At 49.1% G+C, this 13,660-nt stretch overlaps 1 protein-coding gene and 1 long non-coding RNA gene across 10 annotated transcripts in view; one reads left to right on the top strand and one right to left on the bottom strand.

Moving 5' to 3' along the window:
- The window catches only part of LOC127484703 (uncharacterized), a 30,864-nt gene that overhangs the window by 10,831 nt on the left and 6,373 nt on the right, over positions 1-13,660 (top strand). The gene's annotated exons all lie outside the window — the stretch shown is intronic.
- The window catches only part of OSBP2 (oxysterol binding protein 2), a 141,604-nt gene continuing 131,258 nt past the window's right edge, over positions 3,315-13,660 (bottom strand). For 6 of the 8 annotated variants that reach the window (XM_089323388.1, XM_008272140.5, XM_089323391.1 and 3 more), the window contains 2 exons: positions 5,001-5,233; positions 3,315-4,865 (listed from right to left, as the gene is read on the bottom strand). In XM_089323388.1, coding sequence (XP_089179514.1) covers positions 4,720-4,865; positions 5,001-5,233 — 379 coding nt within the window. In that variant the 3' untranslated portion in view covers positions 3,315-4,719. The remainder of the gene's footprint in view (positions 4,866-5,000; positions 5,234-13,660) is intronic. The other 2 variants (XM_089323389.1, XM_002719697.6) reach the window with 1 other exon arrangement.

Raw genomic sequence — 13,660 nt, 5'->3', positions numbered from 1 at the left:
TCTGGATTTCTTCAGATCACATGTCCACATCACTAACACTCTCTTTAGCTGTAATCTGTTATAAAGTTCTTTGCTGAGTTAACATAGTGATTTTTTTAAAAAAAATTCTGAAAGTTTTAAACATCTTTTGAATATTTACAGTTCTCATTTTCAAGCTACTCTTCTGTTTCTAGAAATATCTCAAACATGCTTATTTTCTGTTGTGTGTGTGTGGTCATTTCATTGTATGGAGGAGTTTTATGTCTGATTCTGCTGTTACTTCTGGTGGCCCTTGATCATGGGGCTTGTGTCCTTGCGTGTCTAGAGATTTTATGCTGTGGGCACCTCATTTTCCTTGTAACTTTGTTATTTGGAGGTCCTTAACGTCTGGAGTGATGGGGGTTCCTCCAGAGAGGACTTGCTTGCATCTCTCAGGGGTCTTACAGTTTGAGACCATGTTGTGCTAGATGTTTAATTGGACCATTCCAGTACTATGTTTAGGCTGCAAAAATCAAGGTCCATTTCTGATTACAAACTCCTTGGGATGGATTTTTTTTTCTTCCTTATTTGGGCTCATCCTTTACAGCAGACCCTTGGGTTTTATTTTGGATTCCCCATTGAAGGGACGGAGCCTCATCTCAGCGTGGCCTCTGGAGGCAGTGAATACCTGTAGTGAGGCTCACTGGCTCTGTGCTGGCCGTAAGTGGAAGCAGATTCCAGAGCTCAACTCTCCGTGTTTTTGCTCTCCTTAATTTTGGGCCCAAGTAGTCTTCACATTCTTTCCAGCATGTGGGTGCAATTAAGCTTAAAAACATTTTTTAAATGGAGCATATCCAATTTTCCACAAGGGAATATTTTCCAGGAATTAGTCTACCATACTGCCAGAAAGAGGAGTCCTTCTGAAACCGTGCACAGCTTTCCAGCATCAGCCCATTCTCATACTTCTTCAGTAAACCCAACCCGGTCCTGTGTGGCTGGATCCTGTTTGCTGTTGTCTCACTTGAATGGATGAGATGAGTTCCTTAGGGGAGCTTGGACCATTGGACCGTGTACTTAGATTTTTAGCACTGCCTTTCTTGGGTTTTACTGTTGCAGTTATGCGTATGGCCTGCCTTCATAAAAACAAGTAGCACTGGGGTCACTCTGCCACTACGCTCTGGGGTTCGTCTCTGGTGTCCTGTCCTCCCAACTCCCCTCATGTCCAGCCCCAGGGAGGAGGGGGCCTCCGAGCTCCTCTTTCCAGACTCTGCCCCCAACAAGCCTGTCAGAAGCAACCACTTTAACTCCGGAATCTGGCAAGCAGGAGTTCGTGGGTCCCCATTTCCTTCTCTTAGCCCCTTCCCTCCCAAGTCAGTACTGCAGTACTCAGTATGCCTCGGAACTGTCACCCTGAGCCTTTGCGCTCGCTGATTCCCCTGGCCTGGAATCTGTTCATTCGACAGCTGTTTACTGAGCCCTTTGACTCTGCGTCAGGTACTGGGGGTGCTGTAACCTTTCAGATGAGATTCCTACTCTCATTGAACTCCTGGTCCACTGAGGGCGGGGGAGACAGTATAGCACATGGCAGACCAGGCAGCGATCGGAGAGCAGCGCAGCTCTCTGCCGGTCAACTCTGCATTGTCGCCCCGCATCCCCCACGTTATTTTTGTTTGTTTTGTTTAATTTTTTAGAAAAACTTGTTAAATTTGAAATATGTGTGTAGGATGTTGATTGGGATCCATGCTGCATTTGTAGACTGGAGGCTGATATAACTGAATGTGCCCATCTGTGGCAACGACATCTTTCCTCTTAACTCAGGACTCCTTCTCTCATATCCAGAAAGGTCTTTCACATGTTCTGTATCTCTTTTTTTGTCAGCTGCATTCTTTTTGAGACACATACCCACACACTCCCACACCTCTCCCATCCCCTGGTTCACCCCCACAAATGTCTGCAAAGGCCAGAGCTGGGTTGAAGCTGGGAGCTAGGAATTCAATCCAGGGGGCCGGCACTGTGGCATAGCGGGTGAGGCTGCGGCCTGCAGTGCCGACATCCCATGTGGGCGCTGGTTTGAGTCCTGGCTGCTCCACTTCCAATCCAGCTCTCTGCAATGGCCTGGGAAAGCAGCAGCAGATGGCCCAAGTCCTTGGGCCCCTGCACCTGCGTGGCAGACCTGGAGGAAACTCCTGGCTCCAGATCAGCATGGCTGCAGCCGTTGTGGCCAACTGGGGAGTGAACCAGTGGATGGAAGACCTCTCTCTCTCTCTCTCTCTCTGCCTCTCCTCCGTGTAACTCTGACTTTCAAATAAATAAATAAAAATCTTTAAAAAAAAAAAAAAGAATTCAATCCAAGTCTCCCACGTGGGTGGCAGAAACCAGTCATTTAAGCCATCATCCGCTTTCTCCCAAGGTCTGCATTAGCAGGAAGCTGGAGTCAGGAGCTGGGGCTGGGAATTGAACCTGGGCACTCTGAAATGGGACACAGGTGTCCCAACTGGTGTCTTAACTGCTAGGCAAATGCCTGCCGCATTGGGTGTATTCTGTGGTCCCTCGTGGACTCTTGCAGATTTTTTTTTTCTTTACATGTTCTACTTGGTGGTAGCTGGTGTAGCGGAGACCATGGAGTGTAGGTTGACGTGAGTCCGGCTGATCAGGGTGGTCTTTGAAGGTGTGCCGGTGTCGTTCCCTGCTCAGGGTTCTGCCTGGTCCACTCCAGGCTCTTCAGGTCCCTTGCTTATCTTAGTGAACTGGCCATTGTCACCTCTGGCCTTCGCCTGTGCAACTGCCCACCCCCTGCCACTGCTCTCTGGGTTGGGTCCAGATGCCACAGTGCGGGGCGTTCGGGCAGACAGACAGTGCCCTACCCTCCACCACCCACTCACCTGGAAGCGCTAGCAGTGGGAGGAGCCAGCCAGCCAGACCACCAGCCGCTGGCGGGGCCTTAGGAGGGGGTGATCCAAGGCTTGGCAACTGAGGCAGTACAAGCCGCCTGAGCCACATGGAACTCGGTGTGGTGGGTGCCTTGGCCTCACCCTGCACGGCTCCAGGGAATGAGATGGCAGGGGCTACTGGTGGCTAAAACACTTCCTGGGGAGCAGATCTGGGTTCAGGTGTGTCCAGTGGCCAGACAGCATCAGGCCAGACCCTGGCAGAGCTGTGACACCTCCCTGCCCCCTCTCCTCCACATAGGTTTTTGCTGCATGGTGCTGCACCTGCCCCTGCCCCGTGATCCCCCCGACCCCGATCTTGAGCAGAATAAAGTCTGAAGCTCCTTTCCCTGTCCTGCGTTAGCTCCTCTCCATCTAGCTATAGACAGACTCAGGGCAGACTGCTGGAAGACTCCAAAGCCAAGGTTGTTGTTGTTGTTTTTTTTTAAATTTTTTTATTACTGGTTAAAAGGTGCTTGCTCACAAACAGTGTTGGGAAGAGGTACATTCCACAGCTTCAGGGAGGCCCAGCGGGGCTGCCCCGCCCTGCCCCGCACGTCTCTCTCGAGTGGGCATCGTAAGGCATTTCACACGTTGGTGTTTTCACTTTTGTTTTTTGTTTTTTATATAAAAACAAAATCCATTGTGGAGTAGAAAGGAAACTCCTGTGATGAACTTCCAGGACTAAACTGAAGTGGGGAGGGTTGAGGTGGGGGTTCTGAGGGCTGGAGGAGTGGCCCCCACGGGCCGGGCTCCCCACTCTGGAAGGGAACGGGGAGTGGGGGGCAGGGCACAGGTGTCAGGAGCCAGACTCAGACAGGCGCGCCCTGTCTTCATCCTTTTATCACTTCCACATACCATAGAAATTTAAGCAAAATAGCTATTTTATATATATTTATATATCATATATATAAATTAGGCAAAGAGAGTTCAGGGAGCGCAGAGATGGGGCATCCCGGAGCCCCCTGAGGGTGAGGTGGGATGCCGGGTCTCTGGCGCCCGGGTCACCAGCCCAGGCTGAACTGAGGGTTTTTGTTCGTTATTGCTGACTTGGGGACCTGTTTCTTGGGGCGGGGAGCACCTGCAGGCCCTGCCTTCCAGCCCTTCCTGGCCTCTTTGGGGCCAGGGAGCTGCCCTGGCACCGCCAAGGCTAGGCAAGGAAGGGGTGGCTGTCCTCCAATCAGGGCATCCCCCAGCGGGGAGCCGGAGCTCCAGGAGACCCCATGTGTTCTTCTGCTCTGCTCTCTGTGGGGCCTGGGCCCCTGGCGCAAGGGCGGCCCAGACACAAACAGGGTCCTTCCAATGTTGAGCTACAGAGTGCTTCCAACTCAAAGGGGTCTGGCTCCCCAGTGTCTAAGAAGGAGGGGTTCCTGCCGGGGCAGTTGTGTGGCAAGAGCACACTTGGAAAGCTGTCTGCTGAGGACTGTACTAAAAATAGATTACCAAAGTCAGGGCTCCAAAGAAATGCAGACTTTTTTTTTTTTTCCTAAAAAAGTCAAAAGAGGCTCCCTAGGAGGGGCCGGTTCCTCCCTGGGTTGGGGGCTGGTGACTTGGGCAGCCCATGGCCCGGGCCAGCAGGCCTGAGTTGTGGTTCCTGGGAGCTGGGATCCCCTTGGGAGCCCAAGTCCCTAAAGAAGGGGCATGGGTGACCCAGCGCACCTGGGGGCTGGAGAGAATCTGGGTCAGCCCTTCCTCCTTCCAAGATGTGAGCCCCCACAAAGTGTTAAAAAAAAAAAAAGTCAAGGAAATAGGTGGGGAGGGGGTGGGCATTCAGTACTAGGTTGGGTGCGTTAAAGCAAAGGTGGACCGCCTATATTTGCGCAGGGGGCGCCACTCAGAAGATGTTGGGGCACATGTGCCAGTCTTGCCTCTCCTTGGCCTCCCAGTAGCCGCCCTTGTATATGAAGGCCGTCTCCCCGGTCAGCGGGTCCAGCCTCTTCTCGAACCACAGCGGCACGTACGTGTCCGCCTCCTTCTCTGCTGGGTGGGCACAGGGGCCGGGGCTGGGCGAGCGGCCTGTGCCCTGGGCACCCGCCCCATCCCCGCAAGACCCCCCCCCCCCCATCTCCTCTCACCCTCTGCCTGCCCCAGGGCGCCCTTCGTGTGTAGCCTCACCTTCCTCTGAGCCACAGCTGTGCCCGGGCGCGCAGGCCTCCAACCGCCGGCGCCTGGACGACCGCTGCTTCTCCTCCAGACGCTGCTTCTCGGTGTTGGCCTCATCCCAACGTCCCTTCTCCATCAGCCGCTGGTCGGGCCGCAGGCGGCTGTCGGTGGGTGCCACGCCTTCCTCTTGCTCGTTGAGGGTCAGGGCCAGCTCGGAGAAGTAGTACATGTTCTCGGCGTTCTCCCTGTGGCCACAGCGCACTGTGTCTCTGGGCAGCCCCTCTCCACCCAGCTCCGTGCTTCCAGGGCTCACACCTTCCCTGGCCCAGTGGCCACCGGGGTGAACCCACCTGCACCTCACCTCATTGACCTGCCACAGTTTTGCTACATTAAACTTTTGGGGATTTATCTGCTTCACCCAGTTCAGAAAGCCAGATCAGCATAACATGGTTTCCTAACGCCCTCACTAGCAGTGCTGCCGCCTGGGACGTAGTGCCCCTGTTGTCGATATTTTAGCTTTATAAAGGGGCTTCTCCTTGTAGGGCAGCACTTGCCCATTTTATTCACGGCTTGAACACCAAACCTCATTGATGCTATCTTAGGTCTCTGCCTTACTGATTTTACTTTTTATAGTCCTTCCTTCTACTTCGTGGGGGTTCATTCTGCTGTTCTTTTTCTAACATTTTGTTGAAAAAAATATTTGTTTGAAAAAGAGAGATTATGTCCATTAGCTGGTTCACTCCCCAAATGACTACAACAACCAGGGCTGGGGCAGCCTGAAACCGGGAGCCTGGGACTCCATCAGGGTCTCCTGTGTGGGTGGCAGGGGCCCAGATACTTGACCATCATCCACTGCCTTCCCAGGTGCATTAGCAGGAAGCTGGATCCCCGGGAATTGAACTAGTGCTCAGATACGGGATGCTGGTGTTACAGGTGGCAACTTAACTCGCTCTGCCACAACTGGACCTCATCTCTCTCTCTCTCTCTCTCTCTCTCTCTCTCTCTCTCTCTTATTTATTTATTTATTTATTTATTTGAAAGGCAGAGTTACAAGGCAGAGGCAGAGAGAGGGAGATCTTCCAAATGCTGGTTCACTTCCCAGTTGGCCGCAATTGCCAGAGCTGAGCCAATCTGAAGCCAGGAGCTTCTTCTGGGTCTCCCATGTGGGTGCAGGGGCTCAACGACTTGGGCCATCTTCTGCTGCTTTCCCAGGCCATAGCAGAGAGCTGGATCGGAAGTGGAGCAGCCAGGACTTGAACTGGAACTCATATGGGATGCTGGCACTGCAAGCAGTGGCTTGACCTGCTATGCCACGGCGCTGGCCCCTTTTTTCTTCTTTTGTAATGCAGGTGGCTCTTTGATTTACAGTGAATCCATTATAAATTGAAATTACTCTGAGTTGGGAATGGATGTAATATGCCCAACCTCCCAAATATCACAGCTGCAGCATGCTTGGACCTGTGACTTTAGTCTGCAGTGGGGCAGCATCAGCCAGCACGAAGCATACTTTACAGTAAATGTTGACTGTCTCAGGTAGTTTGTTGAATACCTAGATCCAGACAACACTGGCAGCACAGTGCACACAGTACCCATTGCTGGGCTGACTGGGAGCTCTGGCTGCCGCCCATTGCCCAGCATCATATCTGGGGAAAAGATCAAAACTCAGGAGGCGTCCAGCACTGGGGAGCAGCGGGTTAAGCCTCTGCCTGCAACACCAGCATCCCATAGGAGTGCCAATTCGAGTCCTGGCTGCTCCACTTTCGATCTAGCTCCCTGCTAACGGAGAAAGCAGCGGAAGGTGGCCCAAATGCTTGGTCCCCTGCCATCCATATGGGAGACCTGATGGAGTTCCAGGTTCCTGGCTTTGGCCTGGCCCAGACCCAGACGTTGCTGCCATTTGGGGGAGTAAACCAATGATGTTAAATCTGTTTCTGTCTAACTTTGCCTTTTAAATAAATCAATCTTGCGGCCAATGTTGTAGTATAGTGGGTTAAGCTGCTGTCTGCAACACCAATACTCCATACTGGTACCAGCTGAAGTCCCAGCTGCTCCATTTCCAATCCAGCTCCCTGCTAAGGTACCAGGGTGTCGCTCCCCCTCTTCGCGGAGGAACGACACTAAACCCTGCCTAGGTTTCCTATCCGAGTCACGGCACCATTATGTCGCTCCCCATCTTCGTGGAGGAACGACACAGGACCCTGCGTTGTTCTTTCGTCTGCTCGGCCCTCCCTGGGTTTGCTGCTGGTTCTTCCCGGGTTGGCTACCATCCCTTCCACCTCCGTGGAAGGGCGGTTCCCCCTGCCACTTTCCCCACTTCCGCGGGGGAGCGGCACACCGCCGGCCGGCTCTCTCGGGGGCTGCACAGGTGTTCCTTCAGATAGATGTTCCTGGTGCATGTTGTCTGTCTCCTCCTTTATAGTCCTCTTCCACCAATCCCAACTCTGCTACCCACACGCCGAGTACGCTGCTCTCCTCCAATCAGGAGCGGGATCAGCTCCTGCAGGTTACTGGTTGAACTGGAGGCAGCTGTGTAAAAGTTGTTTTTACTCCTCTCCCAGTGCCATATTGTGGGAGAGCAGATGCATAGAATAAGTCTTAATTCCAGTAACACAGTCTAGTCCGAGTTGCTCCCCACACCAGGGAAAGCAGCAGGCAGCCTAAGAACTTGGGCCTCTGCACCCACATGAGAGAGCTGGGAGAAGTTCCTGGCTGCTGGCTCGGCCCTGGCCATTGCAGCCACCTGGGGAGTGAACCAGAGGAGAGAAGATTGCTGTCTGTCTCTCCCTTTCTTGCTGTGACTCTGCCCTTCAAATAAATATCTTTTAAAACAATAAATTTTTAAAAGAAAAAATTAAAAGTCAAAATTTGAAGTATAGATTTGGCTGAGTGTTCCTTTTGTGCCATAGTACAGTTTTAAACAGCTGCCAGTTGAACCATTCTGGGCTGGGAACTCTGCGTCAGAAGGACTGCTTCAGCTGACTCGCACCACTTGTGCTGGGATTTCTGTCATTAGCCTTTGATTGCAGATACATCTCACTCCCATAGGTCTATGTGTAGCTGGCCTCTTAAATTTATAAACAGAGGAGGGTGTTTCTGGTCATTTTTCCCCCGTAGCGTAACCGCTGTGGAGGCAGCACACTTGATGTAATCTCAGTCCTTTACGATTTGCTTTGAGACCCAGTGCATCCTCAGTGCAGTGTTCTCTTAGCTGTCACGTGGGTTCTGCTGCTCAGACTGATCCGCCCCAATTTTTTTCCCTGTCTATAATTAAGGGGAGGATTAAAATTTGCCATTTTGGTTGTATATTATTCCCTTCCTTCTTGCATTTCTAACAGCCTGTGCTGTTTCTGTTTTGAGGCTGTACTGTTAGGTACATGGTACATTCCAATTTAAAACTTGCTTTTCTGGTGAACTGAACCTTCATATTTACGAACTTTCCCTCTCTCATATAACATGTTAAATTTTAACTTACTTGAGAGAGGGAGGAAGGGAGGAGGAGAGAAAAAGAGAAATATTCTGTCTGCTGCAGGTTCATTCCTTAAATGTCTACAGTGCCTGGGGCTGGCTGAAGATGGATGCAGGAACTCAACCCAGGTCTCCCACGTGGGTGGCAGGAACTCAATGACTTTAATTGTCACCACTGCCTCCCAGGGTCTGCGTTAGCCAAAAAGCTAGAGACAGGATCTAGAGGCCCCTGTCAAACCCAAGCACTCCAGTATAGGTGCAGGTGTCTTACTCACTAGGCCAAATGCCTGCCCCACACTAGTATTTATAGGGGCATACTTCTTTTCATTTCTTTATTTGAATCTTTAATTGTCTTATTTAGATGTATCTCTTGTAGACCACATATAGGTGGATTTTTTAAAATGTTTCTGAATCATAAACCCACAGTAGGGGCACTTAATGTAATCATAGGTTGAATGTCCCTCCTCTGAAATGCTTGGCACTCAAAATGTTTCAGATTTCAGGTTTTGGACTATTTGCATATACATAATGAGATCCCATGGGGGATGGGCCCCAAAACTAAACACAAAATCCATGTGTGTTTCATACACACCTTCATACACATGTGTTTCATACACACCTTGCACACTTAGTCCAAGGTAGCTTTATGCAAGATTCTTGCTGTGCTTGGGTTCCGACTGTGACTCTTCACGTGACATCATGTGGGTGCTCAAAATGTTTCGATTTGGGAGCATTTTGGCTTTCAGATTTTTGCATTAGGGCTGCTCAACCTGTCCTGACAGGTTGGGTTTAAATTTAGTATCTTGTCATCTTTTTGCTCTGTCCACTTTTGGTCTTTAGGCACAGAGGCAGATGTGGAACAATCACAATCCTCGGTATGTGGCACCATCTCAGGGGGCCCTTGTGTGGCCTGTTTTATTAATGCATATTGGGGAGTCTGCATCATCTACACTCAGTACTGTCGGACTTTTCCACTTTTGTTGACCGCGTGAAGACGGTATCCCGCTATCTTGATTTGCATTTTCCTGAAATGGTGTGACTGCCCATACGCGTCGTCTTCTGTGAAATTCCTGCTCATGACTCAGTATTTTCTCCACTAGATTATTTTTATTCTGTTTGTTCGTAAGAAGTTCTTTAAATAGTCTCTTTAAAAGCTGCTATTTTCAGTTGTGATAAAACACTCTTTCTGTAGTCTTTATTTTAAAAGTTTCAGGGGGCCAGTGCTGTGGTGTAGCAGATAAAGCTGCCGCCTGCAGTGCTGGCATCCCATATGGGCACCAGTTTGAGTCCTGATTAGGCCAGTTCTCTGCTCTGGCCTGGGAAAGCCGTGGAAGATGGCCCAAGTCCTTGGGCCCCTGCACCTGCATGGGAGACCCAGAAGAAGCTCCTGGCTCCTGGCTTCGAATCGGCACAGCTCCGGCTGTTAGAGCCAATTGGGGAGTGAACCACCGGATGGATGACACCCCCCTCTCTCTCTGCTTCTCCTCCTCTCTGTAACTCTGCCTTTCAAATAAATAAATCTTAAAAAAGTTTTAGAAGCAGAGAGAAAGAACAGACAAACCGGGAGAATTGCCATCGACTAGTTTCTTTCCCATGTCAGTAACAGCAGGGACTGTGCCAGGCTGAAGCCAGCAGCAGGAAAGCCGATCCAGGCCTCCGTGTGGGTGGCAGGAGCCCCAGTACTGAAGCCATCAGTGCTGTTTCTCGGTCGCTGGAATCGGGCAGCACAGCCAGGGACTGAACCCAGGCACTCCAGTGCAGGAAGCAGGCATCCTGACTGGTGTCTTAATCAGCAGGTCGCCAAATGCTTGCCCCTTTCCGTATTTTTAATATAAATTCTCTGTCAGGTCTAAGTATTATGATTACCTTCTCCATTTTTTAAAGAGATTTTATTTATCATTTATCTGAGAGGTAGAGTTACAGACCGTGAGAAGGAGAGACAGAGAAAGGTCTTCCTTCCACTGGTTCACTCCCCAGATGTCTTCTCTTAAATTGCATTTTCTAGTTGTTGGCTGTTTACAGAAATGCAACTGACTTTTTTCGTACATTAATCTTGTATTTAGGCACTTGAAAAGACTTCCCTGAATCTATTGAGATCTACGAATATGCTTCAGTAATTTATGGATTTTTCGAGTACAAAATTATTCTTGATAAATTCAGCATGATTGTAGAATGATATCTTTTTAAAGTGTTACACTGGAGTTTCTGATTTTAACTTCGTAATTTGGCAATACAGATGATCCCTGACTTAGGATGGTTTGACTTAACGATTTTCTGACTTTATGATAGCACAATAATACACATTCAGTAGAAACCATAATTCAGATTCTGACTGTTGCTCTCTCCCAGCGAGTGATACAGTCTGGGGTGGTTGTGTGAGGCTGGGCAGAGGAAGCAAGCTGAGCCGCCACACCGGCACACCGCGATGCTGGCGGCTTTGGGGTACTGGAGGTGTTTTCCACTTACAGTGGCTATATTGGACTGCAGCCACAGTGGGCCGGGGCGCTCAGGTATGTTCCTAAGTGAAAGAAGGTAGACATTTTATTCTCCCATTTCTTAGCCTGGTTGGGAGTTATGTTAGTATCATAGCATAGTACAGTATTTTCTCTCTTCCTGTCGTTTGGAAGACTCTACAGGAAATTGGAATAATAAATGTCTTGGAAATTCAATGGAATTCGCCTGTAAAATTCCCTGGCTCTTGTGCTTTCTTAGTGGTAATTTAAAAAGACTGCTGTACTTTCTTTAATTAGTATAGGACTATTGATGCTATTCCTTCTAGAGTTAGTTCTTATGTTATATTTTTCTAAGAATTTGTCCTTTTGACCAGAGTTTTAATGATCTTGATAAACTTTGTCCTATAAAAACTTTCTATTAATTTCTATATCCATGTAGATCAGTCTCACCTGTAGTTTTCTTTTGTCAGTTTTCTTAAGGAATCAACTTTTGGCTTTATCAAACATCCTTTTTTTCATTTTTTGGTTGATTTCCTTTTTAAAAGTATTTTTTCAGGCCGGCGCCATGGCTCAATAGGCTAATCCTCCGCCTGCGGCGCCAGCACACCGGGTTCTAGTCCCGGTCGGGGCGCCGGATTCTGTCCCGGTTGCTCCTCTTCCAGTCCAGCTCTTTGCTGTGGCCAGGGAGTGCAGTGGAGGATGGCCCAACTGCTTGGGCCCTGCACCTGCATGGGAGACCAGGAGAAGTACCTGGCTCCTGGCTTCAGATCAGCGCGGTGCGCCGGCCGCAGTGTGCCAGCCGCGGCGGCCATTGGAGGGTGAACCAACGGCAAAGGAAGACCTTTCTCTCTGTCTCTCTCTCTCACTGTCCACTCTGCCTGTCAAAAAAAAAAAAAAAAAAAAAAAAAGTAAAGTATTTTTTCTTCTTTCTTCAGGCTGTGTTGAACTCTTTCAATTTTTTTTTCTTTTACAATGGAAAGTTAGAAAAAACTAAGCCTCAAAATTATAGACTATTTAAGGCCCACACATGTCCTTTGTTGCACCCAGCTAGTTTTGAGATCTCTGATGTCACTTAGTTCTAGGTATTATAGTTTTCCATTCTAATTTCTTATTTTACTCATGAATTATTCAGTAACTTCTTCTTTCCTCAAACATGCAGAAGACTTTCTTGCATCCATAAGTCTGTGTATATCCTGTTTTAATCTCTCTCTTATCCTGACTGTATTTCTCTTTATTTCCAATTCGACCTGGCAGCAGGTAAGAGGGCTATAGTGAAATCTCCCCATCTCCCACTGTGGTGATCCTTTATCCGTTTGTCCCTTACACATCAGTCTGTGCTGTGGTATTTTTGAGGCTGTCATAGCATTTAGAATGATGGTCTCTTCTTGAAGAATTCAGCCACTCCTCTTTGTGCGAAAGTCCGTTTTGCCTGATACTGATAGCAGCTATTACGAGCTTTTCAGTTAGTGTTTTCATGGTGAGTCTCGTTTACTTTCTACCTTTGCACATCTCTGTGTTTTGTGCGTCTCTTACAAGGAGTACGTATCTGGATTTAAAAAAACCCAGTAGTCAGTATGCTGCTTGTTAACTGCTTGGGTCTCCCTTACTTCTAACAGGAACTCAGCGTGTCTTTCCGTCTTGGGTGTTTTTCCTCTTCTCCCCAAATTCTGTTTTGCTAACATTTGCTAGACTTTTATCTTCCTTTTTATGGGCATACTTTCCCTCAGTTCTTTGGTCCTAGTAATTGTCAGCATTAATTTTTATTTCACGTCTCTATTGTAGTATCTTTTAGATTTCCCCCCTTTTATTTGAAAGAGAGAGAGACCAAGATCTCCCACCTGCTGTTTGACACCCTGAATGCCTGCAACAGCCGGGGCTGGGCCAGGTCAAAGTTAGGAGCTGGAAACTCAGTCTGGGTCCCCAGTGTGTGTGGCAGGGACTCTACTACTTGAGCTGTCACCTGCTGCCCCGCAAGGTGTGCATTAGCAGGAAGCTGGAATCCAGAGTGGAGTCAGGACTCAAAGCCAGGCACTATGATATGGTGGGGGTGTCCCAAGCAGCATTTCGCCTGCAGCAACAAATGCCCACCTCCCTCTTCCCCTTTTAGAGCACTGTGCCCAGTGCTGTTTTCATTGTTGGTTTTTGTGTGACACAACTCCAGAAGCTGGAACGGCATTTGGATTAGCAGGTAAGACACCTGTGCCTCATGTTCGAGTACTTGCGTTCGATTCCGGGCTGCTCTGGCTGCTGACCCTGGGAGACAGGGGTGAAGGCTCTTTAATTGGGTTGCTGTCACCCATGTGGGAGATCTAGGTTGAGCTCCTAGCTCTCAGTCCAGCCCTAGATAATTGCAGGCAATTGTAGAGTGAAGCAGGGAAGGGGAGCTCTGTCCGTCTCTCAAGGTTGTTTTGTTTTTGTTAGAGATGCCAGGAGCCAGAAACTTCGTCTGAGCGGCAGGGACCCACGTACCTGGCTCCTCATCCTCTGCCTTCCAGGCACATGAGCAGGAAGCTGGATTGGAAGTGCGGAGTGGTTGGGACTCGAACCTGCACTCCAAAATGGGATGCAGATATCCCAAGCAATAGCTTAACCCACCCCACTTCTCATCTGTTTACTTTCATTCTTGAAAATTTATTTTCATCCTTTATTTCTCTCGATTCTCATTTTTTATTAACTTCCTTTCCTTTTGGGGTTCCAGTTAAATGTGTTATTTTAGTGGCTATCAGTACACAAATGAGGGTGCTTAAAGTTCAT

Source organism: Oryctolagus cuniculus, chromosome 21, assembly GCF_051225735.1.
Source record: "Oryctolagus cuniculus isolate XC-2025 breed Fujian yellow rabbit chromosome 21, ASM5122573v1, whole genome shotgun sequence".
NCBI lineage: Eukaryota > Metazoa > Chordata > Mammalia > Lagomorpha > Leporidae > Oryctolagus > Oryctolagus cuniculus.
This window is presented reverse-complemented; position numbering and strand designations above follow the sequence as displayed.